The sequence below is a fragment of the Trachurus japonicus genome, unplaced genomic scaffold (assembly GCF_045865225.1).
Source record: "Trachurus japonicus isolate A0001 unplaced genomic scaffold, Traja_1.0 AP030830.1".
In the NCBI taxonomy this organism is placed as follows: domain Eukaryota; kingdom Metazoa; phylum Chordata; class Actinopteri; order Carangiformes; family Carangidae; genus Trachurus; species Trachurus japonicus.
In genome coordinates, this window is record NW_028220963.1 from 1 (window position 1) to 18,119 (window position 18,119).

Sequence of the window (18,119 nt, forward strand, 5' to 3'; positions counted from 1 at the left end):
GATACGACGGGAGGTCAGTGATAAAAAAGAGCCTATGCGGAGATGAGGAACGAGCCAAAAGCCGAAAATGTATACGTGACGTCCGCGGTCGATATAAAGTGGATATGATGTTTCATTCATACAGACAACACAACAGCCAGTGATAAAGAGTTGCGAAGCACCGACAGTCATGTGGCTCAGCAGCCAGGTGACGCACACAGCACAACAACACAGCACACAACAACACACAGCACAAGAGTCAAGACACAGCGCAGCAACATGTGCAGGCTGCTGCAGCAGTGCACGTCAAAGGGACATCGCCGAAAATAAAATAAATAGGCTACATTTTTATTAAATTAATTAATATTTAATTGTTGGACTTGGAGTCTGTGAAATAAAGCTATAGCCTAATAACACGTAGTTTTGAAATGGTTTTTGCGCATCCAAAATGTCTGGATCGCTGCTTCCAACTCCTCCCTGTTGGTTGGTTTTTCGTTGTTCTGAATTAAATAAAAGCCTGTCCCATACAGCCGCGTGTGTTACGCCGTGTTTTGGGTGATGCTATCATCTTCGCCTTGCGCAGATGATCCTTCATAATTAAAAATAAAAAGTCCAGGCCGGCTGCATGGCTGACGGTGTCACCACTCTCATTATCACTGGCTGTTTGTGTTGTCTGTCAAAAAATGGATGAATGAAACCTATCGACTTTGTATCGGCCGCGTCTTCTATCGAGGGAAAGTTATTTATCCTATGTTTTATCGCCCAGCCCCAAAGTGACACAGACCCGTTCATTCACAAGAAATCATCCAGCTGCACTCTCAAACAAGGTGCGGAGTGAGAAATCTGCGGCACTACTGCACAGTAGGTGTAGTTGGCTCATTTTAAAAACACATTTTGGAGATGACGAGACAGATGACCGAAAAAAGAGAGTGAGACGTGGGCTATAGTCTACTGTAGCTGCCGTCGTTACATTTTGTCATTGAAAAACTAGGCTACTATATTATTTACTGTCTGCAGCTAGTTCTCCTTTCATCCTCTTGTATTCTGTATCATGAACAGCGCCACTCCTAATCGCGGCTACATTGTGTGACTGTCAGCATTGTCCCCAAAACGTCTGAGCAGTATTTATTACGGTGCTGCCACCTAGAGGAAAACAGTTGTGGTGAAAAGACACGCGTTCACACGATCCTGCAGTGCAGGACAAAACCCGCAATTTTGAACCAGTAACATCTGTATCAAGCCACCAGCCTCCTACTTAACCAGTGCTTCTCAGTCAGTCGGTGCTGGATGATAAAGAAAGTTTAGGATCGCCAGCTCAGTTCTGCACTCGACCAGAGTTCTTCAGCCAGTTTCCTGCTCTACCTGCCTCACGTCGACAGAATCCCACGGCCCGAATCTTCCTGCTAAAGAATAATAAATTCTTGTACTGATCTGCTGCCTCTGCCTCTGTCTCTGCCTCCGAGTCCATTTACCTGGTCTTAACAGAATCAGAGATACAAAAATGTATGATTACGATAAATTCATTAATAATATACAATTAAATACTAAATGTTATAAATGTTTTTCAGTAAATGGAAAGGCATACACAGATTTATATATAGATATATTGTAGCTATTAAGAAATTGTAGTTTACTGACTGGATAGGCCAGTAACAAATTATTAATACTGATACTTTCTCTTTTGTAGATGTGAATGAGGTGTGGGCAGGGAAATTCAAAAACGGCCATGTAATTCTGTCCAAAATTGGGCCTTATAAATTGTTCTGCTTGGACATCGCGAGGATTGCGCCCAAAGAAGAGCTTGAGAGTGAGTTAGGCCAATTTTTCATTTTTCTTTGCTATCACTGCCGTTAATGGTCGGAACTACCACGGTATCTGATCGTCATTGAAACTCTGGCTTTCATTCTTGACTAATGAAAACATTCTTGGCAAATGTTTTTGCTTTCGTTCCTCTTGCGCCGGTCCAAGAATTTCACCACTGAGGCTCATGGGAAATGTAGTGTGAAAACACTTTGCTTTCCGAAACCCCTCGTAGTCCCTTTAATGCAATAAAAATGTGTTAACTTTGACAGCCCTACTAAAAATCCCTAAAGAATAAAATGTTTTTGTGTAAGGTATTAATGATATGCAAGTCAACTTGTGATTTAGCATAATCATTTATCAATGTTGCACATATTATCTGACGTCAGGATCATTGATTCCCCAAACGATGGAATCATGTTTAAAACCTTCCAACGATAGAGATCTTGACTGGAGCTGGTGGATATTGTTGACAATGAGCAGGGAGACACAAGAGAGGGAAGACAAGAAATTCAAGGTAGAGACCCTAATAGTAGGTAAATCTTCTGGTCACAATCAGTGAAACAAGCCCTACAGGTTGATGGAAAACTAATAGGAAATACAAAGGGAAGACATAACCTGTGATCACAGTATAATGTAAAGTACAAACACCTGCTTTAAAGGTTGATGGAAAACTACACCTACAACAGCTTCACACTCCAGCTGGAAGGTTTAAATGTCTCTAAGAGCTCTGTCTACTCTGTGTTTCTTTTTCTTTTGTTGTCCTACTTGTTTGTAATTGCTGCAAATATCGGCATTGCTGCTCTTGTTTTCATAGACAAAAACCTTCACCAGCCATGTATCTGCTCTTTTGGAACCTGTCAGTCAATGACATACTTGGAAACTCTATCATGGTGCCTCGTTTACTTGTTGACATGCTGCGCCCTCCCTCTGAACGTCTCATCAGTTACTATGAGTGTGTGGTTCAAGCTTTTACTACACACATGTTCAGTACAACTGCTCACACTGTGCTCATGATTATGGCCTTTGACAGATATGTAGCCATCTGTAACCCTCTACGTTATTCTGCCATAATGACAAACAGGATGTTACTGAAGCTGACAGTTTCTGCCTGGGGAGTAGGCTTTGTTTTGGTGGGGATTCTGCTGGGTCTGACCATAAGACTGAACCGATGCAGGACTCTGATCAGAAGCCCTTACTGTGACAATGCTGCACTCTTTAAACTTTCATGTGAGAGTGTGTTTATCAATAATATATATGGCCTCACTTTCACTGTGGTCCTGTTCACAGGGTCTATAGGCAGCATGGTTCTCACCTACACCAAGATTACAGTAGTCTGTCTGACCAGTAAGAACAAGTCTCTGAACAGTAAAGCTTTGAAGACCTGCAGCACTCATCTGGTTGTATATCTGATAATGTTGCTCAGTGGAATGCTGATCATTACTCTTCATCGTTTCCCACAGTACTCAGACAGCAGGAAATTTGTTGCTATTTTGTATCATCTCATCCCTGGCAGCTTCAATCCCATAATTTATGGCATGCAGTCAAAGGAGATATGGAAATTTTTGTCAGACTTGTTTCAGTCCAAGAAAGTTTTGTCATCATCATAATAATAACTCAGATTTATATAGCACTTTTCATGACACCCAAGGACACTTTACAATAACAATGATAGTAAAGACCAAACAGACAAAGACAACCAAAAATTAGCAGGCAAAAGCCTGGAAGAACAAGTGCGTAATTAAGAGTTATATGAATAGCACTGCATTTCTATTCCATATTCTTGTGATTGTCCCCTGTTTTTTTAAGCCAAACATTAACCCATAGTTGGACTATTTTATGTAAAATATTAAGAGAGGTCTCAATATGGTATATGGTAGGCAGGGTTTCCCCCAGAAAACTTGTTAAGCCCGGTGGTAGGGTGGCACCAGCGGCCCATTGGCGGGCCACCGGTGCCCAAGCGTGTTTTTTTGTGACAGGGGCCTGACCCTGACCGATGGCAGGGCCCTGTAGGGAACAGATTCATTAATGGAGCAGTAGCATTTAGCAGGTGTGATTCCATAAGGCCTTAAGATCCATGTTAAAAGTTGACTAGAAATTTGAAAATATTATCATAAACATCTGTTATTATAAGACTTTATGTAACTTAAACACCAGCTATAGCAGAGTCTTACAGAAAGGCACTCTTGAAATGCTGTTAAAAGTTAAAAGTAGGCCTAATAATTATCTATAAAAAAATATTTAAATAAATAACATCACCTGTTTGCATTAAAAACTAAAAAACAACTGCCTGGTGTCTCCATTGTTAAAGTCTAGCCTTATTTCCATGGATGTATTATAGATCCATCATCCATGTTTTGTTTTTGTTTTTTTATTTTGCTCCGAGATTTTTTACATCTGGAGTCACGTGCACATGACGTACCACGCTCTTTTTCCGGTCAGTCGTCATGGAAACGTGACACTCATGGATCTACTAGAACAAACGTGTGTGATCGCGAACTTTACAAGCTGAAAAATGAAACAATGGATCATTTTCACATCAGGTGAAAGCCCCGCTGCTCACAGGAGTCCGGAGCTCTGACGCTGCAGGGGACGACGTGCTAACCATAGGTGCTAACAGCTACCAGCTAACAGCTAAAAGCTACCAGCTACCAGCTAACAGCTGCAGCAGCTGACTGAGCCTCTTGGAGCCGCGGCTCGGCTCACGTTAACGTGGACTCGGTGCGTTCCTCTATGGTTCCTCTCGGTCAGCTGGTGAAGCAGCGGTCTGATGCTGTCTATTGTCTGATGAGCATGATGTCCGTGACGTGTCTCGTTATGTGCGACGAAGTTGTGACGTTGTCAGGTGATGAAAAAGACACCTGATCACGTGTTTATTGAGTATAAAAACTGATTAAAAAAATTAATAAACGATGCTTAGCCTGGCGGGGGGTCAAGTAAGGCCTGGCGGGCCGCCAGGCTTATAATACACTGGGGGAAACCCTGGTAGGACTAGTAGGTCAGTTTATATTTGCTTTTAGAAGTGGTGGTGCTGGTGGTTTAATTTTTGATGCAAATATCAGCATGGTACCTAATAATACATTATAATTAAAAAAATATGTTGATTCATATATTCTTAGACATCCATTAAGTTTGCTGGTGTATTCCCTGCCTGCAGATAAGGCTAGATTAATCACGTAGGTCCATTGGAGAACTCAAATCATCAAAGACAAGCACATGAGCAGGTAATGCCTTTACTAATTATGATGGTGGAAATATCAAGAGTGTTATGACTGGTTCCCTATAAACCCCAATTTCAGGAAGCAATTTCATCTACAGTACATTAAAGAGTAACAAAGCCCCTAAGTTTTGGCTGACATGCTCTGAGCTGGAAATTCAAAAAATGCCTTGATTATGGGCGGGGCTCCAGGAGCAGTTAGATTCCCCCCCCCCGGCAGCATTCACACCCACAAAATCACACAAAAGAGAAAATATAGTAATAAACACACATCAACACTTATGCTATAGCGCTAACAAGCTACTAATGAGCAACTCTGACAGCACTAGCAGCGCGGACACTACTAGGAGAGGGCACCGGAGCCATGGCCGGGGCAGAACAGCAAACGATTCCCACCCAGATAGCTGTTAGCAGCCGTTAGCCGCAGGCTGCAGCCGGTGCTAAGCGGGCAGAGCTAACAGTGGTGGCTCATGACAAAAGCTGCCAAAAACGTCATTGGCCTCCATCTCAGCAAAATAGCAAAATTTGATTTTAATAGCTGGGTTTCAACCCATAGAGGGCAGTCACTCTTACATGTTTACAACAAAATACACCAAACTGAAATGTCAAGAGTTGGACCAGAATCAATCGACAACACTAGGTTTAGTGTTTAGAAAAAGTTGTTTTGTGATTTTCTGCCATAACAGAAACAGTGGGTTGGAACAACAAAATTTACTCAGCACATGTTTGTGGGATCCCATTCATTTTTTTTCTGTTGGGGAACTTTGTAATAAAATAATTTAAATAAATGTAGCCGGGTGGGAATATTAAGTAATGTAACTGGTTACTAACGCCACCAGATGGCACTGTCTCAGTTTGGAGAACTGGTTTAGAGCGTGGTCTGAAGAAACCGGAATTCGCCATCTTCCCACTGAGCAAAGAGACGTCCAAACGACGTCTTTTCTAAGTCATTTTTGCACGTCTAATATTGGTCCCCTGAAGGTGCAGACTGTTACTCCAGACGACGTCTTTTTCCGACGTCTACTGAACGTCCAGTATTGACGTCCACAGGACCGCCGTATAAGGGCTATTTGTTGTCCAAATGTGGTCATTATAGACGTCTTTTCTGCGTCAAAATTTAAACCGACATCCACTGAACGTCCACAGGACCGCCGCATGAGGGCTATTTGACGTCCAAATGTGGTCGTTTCGACGTCTTTTTTTGCATCAAATTTAAACTAATTTTAGACATTGTTTTTATACTGCTTCTAGGCTCTGTGCATAACTGTAGTCCCATTTCAGAAGGTGTCAGACTGTTCCAGTTCACTTTCCTATAGCTTCATTTGGTTTTCTCAGCAGCAGATTACCTGGAAATGCATGCAAAGGTGTAATGCATTTCCAGTTCAAACCTGCTGCTGAGCCAGATGAAGCTACAGGAAAGTTAACAGGAAACAGATCCTCCACCTCCTGTAAACATATGGGACTACAGTTATACACAGGTTTACCAATAAATCACAATTCAATCCCCATTCATTTATTTCCATCTTTATTTTCTTAATCACTGGCACAAACATGTCATTCTAATAAAGTTATTGGTATCTGTTGAAATTAATACTGCTGGTAAAATACTAATAAATACATAAAGTTATACAGCCCACCTTGCTTCGGTCTGTGGCACAACAACAAATATAACACAATAAAAATTAAAGTGATAAACTCAATGTGTTTTGAGAAGAATTACAAATCAGAACCAACTACTGCATACTTAACACAGAAAATACATGTACAAAAGTGATACAAAACTGTGACAAGATTCTCCACAATGGATAATCAGTCCTGGGTGACTGCTGTGTATCCCTCTCCTCCAGCATGTGTCTTTATGAAGTCCTCTGTGGCTGTGTCATCAAAATGTATGGCTCCATCTGCACAAGAAGAAGAAGAAGACAAATAATTAGAAATATGCAAAGACAACCTGCAGCCTGTGTCTCCACTACCAATACTGGATTCATACAAAACCATCTCAGCAAATGTTAAGATATGACATATGGGCTTACCTTGTATTGCTCTATAAACCTTTGTCTTCTCCCTTGATATTAGATGTCACCATCAGGGCATTAGTGAAGAGCCTATAGGAAAAAAATAAATAAATAAAATAAATGTGAATGATACAGTGCTTTGCAAAAGTATTCATAAACCTTGAACTTTTACTTTACACATTTTGTCATGTAACAACAGCTTTAATTTATTTTATTGGGATTTTATGTGATAGACCAACACAAAGTAGTGCATAATTGTTAAAGGGATAGTTCACCCTAGAATGATATTTCGCTCATTATCTACTCACCCTCATGTTGACTAAGGGCTGGAAGAAGTTTCAGATTCCTCCGTGGCTTCTCTGAGTTACAGGGGGTCTCGGCATAGCAGTGCATGTCCATATAACGGTTGCAAAGGGACACCGGAGCTCTTCGTAAAAAAACACACACAAAAAAACATCCAAATACCTCCATGCTGCTCGTATGTAATGTCCGTCTTGTGCTGAAGCCCCAAATTGCGTAATTGTCCCGAAAAAAATTAAATAAGTCTATATTTTAAGCTTGTTTGTAGCGGAAGCTTCTCGAAGCTCCTCTTCCTGGTCCGTCCAAATCTCGCGTGATTTGCGCCGGCGTCAGCATGCGTCAGTGCGGTTACTGCGAATCACGCGAGATTTGGACGGACCAGGAAGAGGAGCTTCGAGAAGCTTCCGCTACAAACAAGCTTAAAATATAGACTTATTTAATTTTTTTCGGGACAATTACGCAATTTGGGGCTTCAGCACAAGACGGACATTACATACGAGCATCATGGAGGTATTTGGATGTTTTTTTGTGTGTGTTTTTTTACGAAGAGCTCCGGTGTCCCTTTACAACCGTTATATGGACATGCACTGCTATGCCGAGACCCCCTGTAACTCAGAGAAGGGACGGAGGACTCTGACACTTCTTCCAGCCCTTAGTCAACATGAGGGTGAGTAGATAATGAGCGAAATATCATTCTAGGGTGAACTATCCCTTTAAGTGGATGAAAAATACGTGTGGTGTTACAGATTTTTTTTTAAAAATACATGCAAAACTCTGGTGGAAACTGCACAACACACCATCCTCACTGTGAAACAGCACCCAGGAAGAGTAGCTAGTGGAAGCTTGTGTGTATGACAGAGCCCAGGAGGAGCTCCGTACAGCAGAGTATAGGAGGGCTGTTAGCACTGTTAGCTGTCCTGGATGCTAGTGAGTGCAAGCAGTGGATGCTATCCGCTAGCCCGATGCTAATTTCCGCTAGCACGATGCTAACTTCCGCTAGCCCGATGCTAACTAGCGGTGGCGGCTAGCATCCGTGACTACCACTCACATCCCAGTTTACCACAACAGTCCTCATAGCTACTGTTAATATAATACATCCATGATAGCTACTCATTACAGCAAATAGAGCAGACACCGGGGCCGTGAAGGTGCACGCCGCAGCGCGTCTTGTGTGAACGACACATTAAAATGGGCGCCGGAAAGAAACTGACACTATAAATGCATACAGTAAACATAAAATCAACTAAACCAAGCAAACTTACCTTCCACTTAGTGGAAAACGATGTTGTTGTAACCAAGGCGTTATGTTGACCACAGCCTGCTTCTGCAGTAGAGAAGAAACGCGCCAGTTGCTTGGTGTATTTCCTCAGCCAATCAGAGTGGCGTTTGCTGGTGCCTCAGCCAATCAGAGTATGATCACATGCTGCCTCAGCCAATCAGAGTGCCTTTGACTAGTTTAAATAATAAAGGCTCTTATCAAAGACTGTTCAGAATTATATTTACTTCTCCCTACTCTTATGAACCATGATCGGGTGAAATTATTTTCTGAAGCCATAATCTCCCACAAATTTCATTTCAAAATATATAAATTAAAATATTAATTAATTAATTAATTGAAATAAAATGAAATGAAATTGAAAAAAAAAAACAGTAGGAAAAACAAAGATGTAAAATAACAAAATATCACATGTACTCAAGAACAACAATGTCTTGAGTTTAAATTGAACATAGAAGAGATGTCTACAATGCCCACATTTGGACGTCATCTGGCGTAACAGTCTGCACCTTCAGGGGACCAAAATTAGACATATAAAAATGACGTAGACAAGACGTTGTTTGGACGTCTCTTATAATGTTTAATCACAAACAATATATATTCGTATTTATTAATCATGTTGATAACAATATTGTTATTTGTCCACTACTACTATTACTAAAACTACTACAATCATTAATCATGTCAATTTCCTGCACCTGTCTTAGACGTCCAAAAAAAGTGACCAAGCCTGACGTCCAAATGTTTAACTGCATATTGACGTCCAAGTGGGGTCATGATTAGACGTCCAAATAGTGGACCTAGTTTGGACGTCATTTAGGCGTCCAGAATTGGTCTTGGACCGACAGACGCAATATAGACATGATCTGCACGTCCATCAGACGTCCAATGTTTGGTGGGTTGTGCAGCAGCCCAGACACGCTACGGTTTTTTAGGAGTTAAGAAGGTGAATATATAAATGTAGCTGTTAACAAGACAATACCAAGAGATATACATTCAATGGTAATGCATGGTTACATATTGTGAAATGTTGTACACTGACGACTGTACTGGCCGTTAGGGCACTGACGAATATTGAATTTTGGCATTCGTCGAACACTTAAAGGTTGGGTCTGGAGTTTTGTGCCCAAAAATAAACATTAGACTTGAACATTAGAATGAAATCCATCTTAATCGTCACCTATGGGCTTCTAGTCCTGTGTGGTGGGGGCTGTGACTGCAGCGCCTCCTCCCCCTGCCTGTATTTTGGTCTTTTGCTCGTGGACGTTTCTGGGTGGAGCGAGAGTCGCAAGAGAGCATATCTATGGCGAGGGAGTCGGTGTTTTCTCTCCAGCCAGTGACAGAGCTCAGGTGAAACTACGTGCAGTAGAGTAGGAGGGCTCAGGCCTTATAGCCGCACTAGCTGTCTGATGCTACTGAGTCTCTCTCTCTCAGCAGCAGCAGTCAGGACAACAAAGAAAAATAAATACAGTCTGAGTGAAGCGCTGGAGCCGCGGACCGTCACCGACACTGGAAACAAGTATTAGGGCCGTTGTAGTGAGCTAGCTCGATGCTAACTTCAGCTAGCGGTAGCAGTTAGCATCCGCCACTAACACCCGCTTCATGAATACACAATGTAGGCCTATTTGCTGCCATACATTGTGGATAAGCGTAAATTTTGTTGACCCTCGTTCAGAGTGAGAGATAGAGAAAGAAAAAAGGAAGCATGGACGCGCAGCTTACACAAACAGACACATTGCAAAGGAGATTTTGGGAGGATTCAGTGTGTGTTTACATTTTGTTAATCTTTTACACATTAGGAAGTCTCACTATTACACCAGGGTTGCCAACTCTCACGCATCTGGCGTGTGTCACACGCTTTTAGGTCCTGTCTCACGCTCTCACGCCACTCAAACAATTCTCACGCCAAAATCAAGCGATTTGGAAAAAAAAAAAAAACATTTTTAAAGCAAGCTTTGGCACTCATCAATAGGCTCTCTGATTGGTGTGCGCGATGCTTATCCGCGTGTCGATTGGACGGCTGCTCAAGCCTGTGATCACAGCACAGTAGGACGGGGAGTTGTCGATCCGCGACCCCCCCCCCCCACCCCCTCCTCCACCAACAGCGGCACGGTGCTGAAGCCTGGACTCGACTTGGTCCGAATCCGATGGCCAAAAAAAAGAGGGAGAGAGCGAAGCCCGAGACACAACCTGACCTGACCGAGTTATGTTTTCGGACTGAACGCGGCTCGAACTGACGCCTGCGGTCGGGCTGGTTGGGCCAGTCCGTTGAAAACTATAAAATCAAGATGCAGACTGGGTAGCACAAAAGTACAGCCAGGCAACTCAGTCCAGAGAGCAGAGGAGAGAGAGACAGCGCAGCAACAGGTGTGTGTGTGTGTGTGTGTGTGTGTGTGTACGTGTGTGTACGTGTGTGCGCAACTGTGCATGCATGCACGTGTGCCATACCTGCAAACTCCGAATGGGTAGGCTATGTAGAATGTTTATTACAGAAGAGAAACACACATTTCAGGACCTGACTTGTATCATCAGGCTGTAATAGAAGACTGAAAATCACAGGACATGTCTGTTCTGTCCTTTCATATATTAATAGGCTCAATAGGCTGGTCCAGGCCAAAAGCCACAGCTCCCCACTAGACCAGTTTCATACACCCCAGCCATACAATGATAGGAACCACAGATCTGCTTTTTTCCCTCTTATCTGAAGCAAATGTTGTGTTTTCCCTTCATTTTCTTCTCAGAGTACACCAGAATGCTTCAAATACATGTTAAAATCACAATTTTTTCCTGGGGGGGTGCCCCCAGACCCCCCTAGAGGGATATATTTTGTCACCTATTACACCTCTAGCCTACTCAGTTTGCAGGTATAGCCTAATGTGTGTGTGTGTGTGTGTGTGTGTGTGTGTGAGAGAGAGAGAGAGACAGAGAGAGAGAGAGAGAGACAGAGAGAAAAACTACAATAAACACTACTATTATTATTATTATTATTATCGACAGCCTCACCCCCCCCCCCCCCCCCCCGCCAACAGAATCTCACTCCAGCCCAGGACCAAAAGTTGGCAACCCTGTATTACACTGAAACAAATTTGGAGTGATATTTACTTAAAAAAAGCTAGGCAACGTTTTCCACACAGAAAGTGCTTGTAATTTTTACTCAGGATAATCTCAAGTAGCATTTACTTCCTAGTAACCCATTTTTATTACAAAAAATACTCAAGTAAACCTTACAAGCAATGTCCAAAGATACTCACCTATTGATAGTAAACTTTACTCAATTACCATTGCATCTAATCGCAAAATCCAGCTAAATATTATTGGTGTTTCCTAGTCTTATTTAACTTAAATTTTCTGTGTTTTATTATAAGAAATGATTAAGTAATATTTACTTGATTTAAATATAATTTACTACTTGACATTACCACAATAAAAATGTGTTGCCATTTCTGTGAAACAGATTACACAAACATTTTCAATTTTTCAAATCCAAACTTTATTTACCATTTGATTTGGCATAGATATGTAAAATATCTACATATCACCATAAACGGAAACATAAACAATTTGACAATCTAAGAGCCCATGTAACATCTTACTTTTAAGTCTCAGAAGAGTGTCTATCAACACTGGATCTCTGTGATCACTGACAGGAAAGGCGAAGACAACAACAGAAACTTTCCTTTGTGGTACATAAGAACAAGGATTTAAACACACATTACAACAAAGCAAACACTCATTCTAGGTGTTTCTTGTGGAGACCATGGACTTTTGAAGACATTTTGAGGATTTCAAAATCAGGATGTCACATGTCATCAAACAGTTTCTGAAACACTTCAAGTGTGCATTTCAGTTTCAGTGGATAACTAGATTGCATAGATAACATCATAACTGCAAAAATAAACATGTTGATCCTTTAAAGCATCCATGTAAGGTCTTGATTTTTTTAAAATCTCAGAAGAGAGAAGAGCACACACGTACATCAACTGTCTATCAACACTCTTTGGTAGTGGATCGCTGTGATCCCTGACAGGAAAGGCGAAGACAAAACAAAAAACCTTTCCTTTGTGGTGCATAAGAACAAGGTTTCAAAACACTCCAGCACTGCAAAAACTCATGCGAGTTTCTTGCGGAGAGCCTGGACCTTTGAAGACATTTTGAGGATGTCAAGCTCAAGGAACAGTTTCTGAAATACTTCAAATGTGTATTTCAGTTTCAGAGGGTAACTTAAATTCACTGCATAGATGATACCCATGAGCAGAAGGCAAGCATTTGCCACACTTCTGCAGTCCTCAAGAACCTCTTTCCCCTCTACGATTACAGATACGTAGCTGGGATCTTGGTTTTCATGTGCCACGTTCGGATGGATGACAACGATCTTCATGATATGTTGACAGCAGTCCTCTTTGACTGCTTCTTGACTTACATCCTGTGAAAACACATACAGCCACAATTAGAAATCAAAACCTGAGAGACTAGATATAAAAGTACACTTTGTGAAAGAGAGGTTGAATGACATGAAACAGTTAAAAAATGCCTGGATTGTTGAGGAGGGTGTGCCTGCAAACCCTGATACTGCAGATTCAGACTTGCAGTTCTGGACACCTTGTTTTTCACGAGAAACAAGACTACAGCCAGATGACCAGAGGTGAGAGTGTGGACCAAGGCTGCACACCTAACACATTTTTCAGCTCATACGGTTTCTGTTCATATGTTTGTATTCACTGTCAGATGCAGTATCAGTCAAAAATGGTACACACTGCCATTAATATTGTATTGTAATTTACTATGTTGTTTGAGCCTTTGGCTCAAGTCATCACTGTAAATGAGAACTAGTTCTCAATTGATTTACCTGGTTAAATAAAGATTAATAATTGCCGGTTCACGTTTTTGCCCCTATTTATTATCAGAAACAAGTTTTACCCCAAAAAATAACAAGTGAATATCAGATTATAAGGCCGGAAAACCTTTATGGTCATCCAAAAATCATAAAATTTACCCGGTAGTCTTTGATCAGCTCCTCTACAGACTCTCCAAGGAACTCAAGTAAGCAACGGATGATGATGTCTCTTCTGCCTTCGATATGTTGCTGTTAAAAAATACGAGAAAATTCTTACAGAGAACACCACATATCAACACATACAAATGTAAAGAGAAAGTTACCCACAGGGAATGTAAGCTTGCAACTGTGTTCCAGGTGGGCAAGAGTATTAGAAGTGTGTAACTTAAATGTATATCTTAATGGTAATGGTGTCTGTTGAGAAAATGTGCTCCATCCAGGGCTGCTGTATCAAACTGCAGCCCCTTCTGATTGTCTCTGTCTGAAAATTTTGTATTGGAGTCTAGGAGCAGCAGGAATGAATCTCGCCACACTCAGCGACTCACTGTGAAAAATAAATGTCTTTGCTTTTTTAAGCACATATTATGACAGAGGACAATTTTGTCTATATTTCTGTGAGAAATCATGCATGATATTGTAGCCACAGTGATTAAGTGAAAAGTTTGAGGCCAACCGAGATGCTGATCAAAATAAAACATCAGCAATACATTCTCAGTGTGACGTCCACATTAGATTAATTAAAATATTTACCTCACTCAGCGAGTCCAACATTGGTCTAATCTTCGTTCCTGCAATCCCGCCCTTCTTCCGAAATATCTCCACAAGTTTGGTGGTGTGCCTGTCTAGTTTGGACAAAAATGTTCGCTCCAGATGAACTGTGGTTATTCTTTTGAACTCTTCTTTGATCTGAAACGAGAGATATAAACACAAAATCATATCAAGATGACTCAACAGACCTCAGGTACACTTTGCAGTGTAATGTACAGTAATTGAAAGAAAGAACTAGTTACCTGAGTTTCAGTGAAGAGAGAAGGCCATCGTTCCATGAGGTCCTGAACTGTTGGGCAGTGATTAACAACCTCTATTCTTCGGACCGCGAAAGATTTCTCCATTTTCTCATTAATTATTTTGTCATTGTTCTTCTTCTTTATTTCTTTGAGCAAATCTAGTCTCTCCTTCTCTAAAGTTTGCTCTGTCTCACCCAATGGCAGTGGTGGAAGATAGTTCACTTCAGCTTTTTTTGGTCTTTTGAAGCCTTTGGATGAACCCTCTTCATTGGAGCGTCGTCTCTTCAGTGTGTTAACTTCCAGTTCTGGAATGGCTAGCTGGCGACCTCGTAACTTTGCCCGGTAATTGCCCATTTTATACTTGATCCTCTGCTGCCAGCCATATAAGCCATTAAAAGAACCGGGCTCTTTCAGGCACGGGTACTTTTCTACCAAGGCTTCAGCTACAGCTAAAATCTGGAGACCAGTAGGGTATGCTGTGAAGCAAAATATTGTCTCTGATAGCTTCTCAAGTATGCTACTTATTATTCTTGGGTTGTTCAACAGTGTGCCTTCTTTTTCATATGCCTGGTTTCCAGCTTCCAGTACAAGGTCTACATCATAAGAAAAGCATGGCACTTCAAACTTATTTGGCCATGGCTTAGACCTGTAAGATGTTCCACTTTCATCTTCGGGCGAAAGCGGGATTGTGTCCTGAGATCCAGATGAGCGGCAAGAGCTTGCATCAGAAGATTGTGGTACGGGTTCTATGTCTGACAAGTCCACAGGACTGAGAGTTAAGACTACTGGTTCAGTCATTACAAGTTTGAGGGTAGCCTTATCTTGTACTTCCTCAATTGAGGTCAAAGTAAAAAACTGGCCATCAAAATCCATGTCCTGATACATTACAGTGAATGATCCTGCAATGTTAAATGTCTCTTGAATAACATCAGTGAGGTCTTGAATTGTGCCCGGGATGCCTGAAGGCAGTAGTAGTTTGCGGATGTCATCCTCGCCAAAGATGATCCGCAATCTCACTGGGGTTGCCATCTCAACAGGAAGAAGGTGCTTCAAAAAAACTGTGAAAAAAGACAGAGACATTAATTAATTAATTGCACTGAGATTACTTCAGTGCACATTGCACAGTGCTCATCCTTAAGAGCAACTATCCAACATTTTAAAAATATTTTGAAATACATTTTCTGTACGCAAATATCCAATCTTAAATGTTACTCCCACTTAGTTATTTAGCATACTTATTACAGTCCAGGGAATAAAGTTAAACAGTTTTATTACAGTGGCTCTGCTTGACAGGTTTAGGCCTACCTTGATTAAAAAGCTCAGGAGTAATTGTGAAGGTTAACTAACATGACTTGTGAGAGGCTCTCTGTCTCCCACCTGTTGTCGCAAGGCTTAAAACCAACCTGATTGGTTTGTTTGTTTTTCCACTGGTACTCAAGCGCGACGTCCAACGAGAATCGAACCGGCTAATTTTAAAAACCCAGCGGTAACAGCGCTCACTGATCTGTACTGGGACTGTTGTTCTGTCACCTGAGTTTACTGACTGCTGTGTGAGTGAGTTTGGAGCTGATGAGAGGAGAGAAAAGGAAGAGCGAGACGAGCCGGAGGAGTGATATGACGACCTCAACCCCGCTGAGGCGGAACTATGAAGACTTTATTTTATGTTAAAAATGTAAAAATAAAATAATAAAAAAAAAAAGTAACGAGCCTTTTGGGGAAATGTGAAGAGTGGAAAGTACCGATATTTGCGGTAAAAATTTACTGAGTAAAAGTAAAAAGTTGTCAGAAAAATAAATACTCCTGAAAGTACAAAGTCTAACAATTCTACTTAAGTACAGTAACAAAGTATCTGTACTTCGTTACTTACCATCACTGGTTAAATTTCAGACAGCTGTTCAAATAACAGATGACGTAGGATTTTAAAAAAAATCAAAGTAACGTGTAATGGCGCGAGTACTTGGTATCGGTATCAGTGAGTACTCAAATCAAAGTACTCGTACACTACTCGTTTTGGGGGGGTCAAAGTGGTAAAACCACGGCCTCCTTCAGGCAACAAGGACGACACGTGAGCTAGCTAACATTAGCAGGAAAGAGGGGAAAAGGAAATTAGCTAGCACCACCGTTTTCGGAGCACGGACTTGCACAAATAACGAACGTAGATAACGGAACGTACAAAGACCTAATTAAGTTAATATAATACATCCATGACAAAGACTTACCCCCGTGTTTCCATGTCGCTGAAAAATCCCAATGGCGACGGCACAAGTCATGTCCGAGGGCAGACTGAAACGGGCCTCTGACGTCACGCTCCGTGTGCAAAGAAGGTTGCCAGGTTCACTGATATTACCCAAGTACAATTTACTTGCACATATCAACTAATAAAGTTAATGCAGTAGTTTAGTGAATATTACTTGGAATAAAGGGTAAAATTTATGTGCAAAATTGAGGATACATTGTTACAAACGGGGTCATGCCTATGTTCCCACAGCCCTATGTTCCCTCATTTCTAACTTTTGTTGTCACTGAAAATTAGGCCCTATGTTCCCTCAGCCCTTTGGTCCCACCATTGGTTGGGTTTAGGCAATGAAGAAAGGAGTTGGTTAAGTTTAGTAAAAAGACCAGGTAGAGGCTAGACAGGCCAGATAGGTAGAGTCCAGATAGGTAGAGAGAGTCCAGAGGGAACATAGGGCTGAGGGAACATAGGGCTGTGGGAACATAGGCACGCTCCCGTTACAAACAATCACTAAGTAACACACCACATTAAAACTGACATTTTTAAGTAAAAGCGCTGAAATGATATTTTTTTGTAGAATTATATACATAATTTAAGTAATAATTACAGGGCCAAAAAATCACTTTTTTCAGTGTATTTGCTATTCATTTTAATAAGTTCTAAAATATGTGTTTTATCTGCCGGCCCTAAGAAGAGGGCAGCACCCGTCGGTCAGAGTGGACTCCGCGTACTCAGTGTCACACAATAAACACCGTACGCTCTACTATGAAACCTCAAACATCTGCGGACAGTGCGCGTGGATCCAGCCGCTCACAGTACGCCCGACTATGTGGGAGCTACTGTGGCAGGTGACGCCAGGTTCACACCGGCCACTGAAGCGCTGCAGCACCAATGGTGTAGTTCAGATCAGACCCGAATCGGCACGTACCTCTGCGGCCGGCTCGCGCCCTGCAGTGATCGTTGCAGCGTCTGGTCTATTTTGTGCGCGAGCCGTGAGCGATCATGTAAATTCTGGCAGGCAAAGAAACATGAGACAATCTGGTCAATTTTCAAAATAAAACAATTTTCAAGATAAAATACCGAGATTGACAAATACCAGAGTCTAAAGTGTGTGTGTTTTATAGCCTATTTGTGTTTATTAATCTAAACAGAGCTCGAGAGAGGAACACACACACACACACAGCTGAGGGGCAGAAGCGCTTGTCGACCAGCACGGAGCGTCGGGCACGTGAACTCGTGGGCTCTTTGTGCTACAGGGTCGAGCCACTATAGTTAATTTTGCCCTTTTTGTTGTAGCCTAAAAGTTTATTTTTGTACACTTTGATAGCAGACTGTAGCATTATTTTTGTATTTTTTCATGCTGAACTGCTAGACATATTGTTGCAAACCCTTGTACTAGTCAACAATATTTATTTTTACACTCTTTTTTTTATCACGAACAGTACGGTAGGTAAGAGT

The 18,119-nt window shown here is 41.6% G+C and overlaps 1 protein-coding gene and 1 pseudogene across 1 annotated transcript; one reads left to right on the forward strand and one right to left on the reverse strand.

Moving 5' to 3' along the window:
* Positions 1–2,445: 2,445 nt before the first annotated feature.
* Positions 2,446–3,389, forward strand: LOC146959961 (olfactory receptor 8G17-like; annotated as a pseudogene).
* Positions 3,390–12,334: 8,945 nt separating this feature from the next.
* LOC146959962 (uncharacterized) lies at positions 12,335–15,077 on the reverse strand. The gene is made up of 4 exons (XM_085772751.1): positions 14,432–15,077; positions 14,172–14,327; positions 13,581–13,670; positions 12,335–13,010 (listed from the first exon to the last, which is right to left on the reverse strand). Exons 1-4 carry the CDS (start codon positions 14,780–14,782, stop codon positions 12,696–12,698), a joined length of 912 nt encoding a protein of 303 aa, XP_085628877.1. The 5' UTR covers positions 14,783–15,077; the 3' UTR covers positions 12,335–12,695.
* Between the last annotated feature and the right edge of the window lie 3,042 nt (positions 15,078–18,119).

Coding starts and splice junctions, on each gene's coding strand:
- LOC146959962 (XM_085772751.1), bottom strand. CDS start 14,782: ATGGGCAATTACCGGGCAAAGTTACGAGGTCGCCAGCTAGCCATTCCA. Junction 14,328..14,431: donor CTCTCTTCACTGAAACTCAG/GTAACTAGTTCT, acceptor CTCTCGTTTCAG/ATCAAAGAAGAGTTCAAAAG. Junction 13,011..13,580: donor AGCTGATCAAAGACTACCGG/GTAAATTTTATG, acceptor GTGTTTTCACAG/GATGTAAGTCAAGAAGCAGT.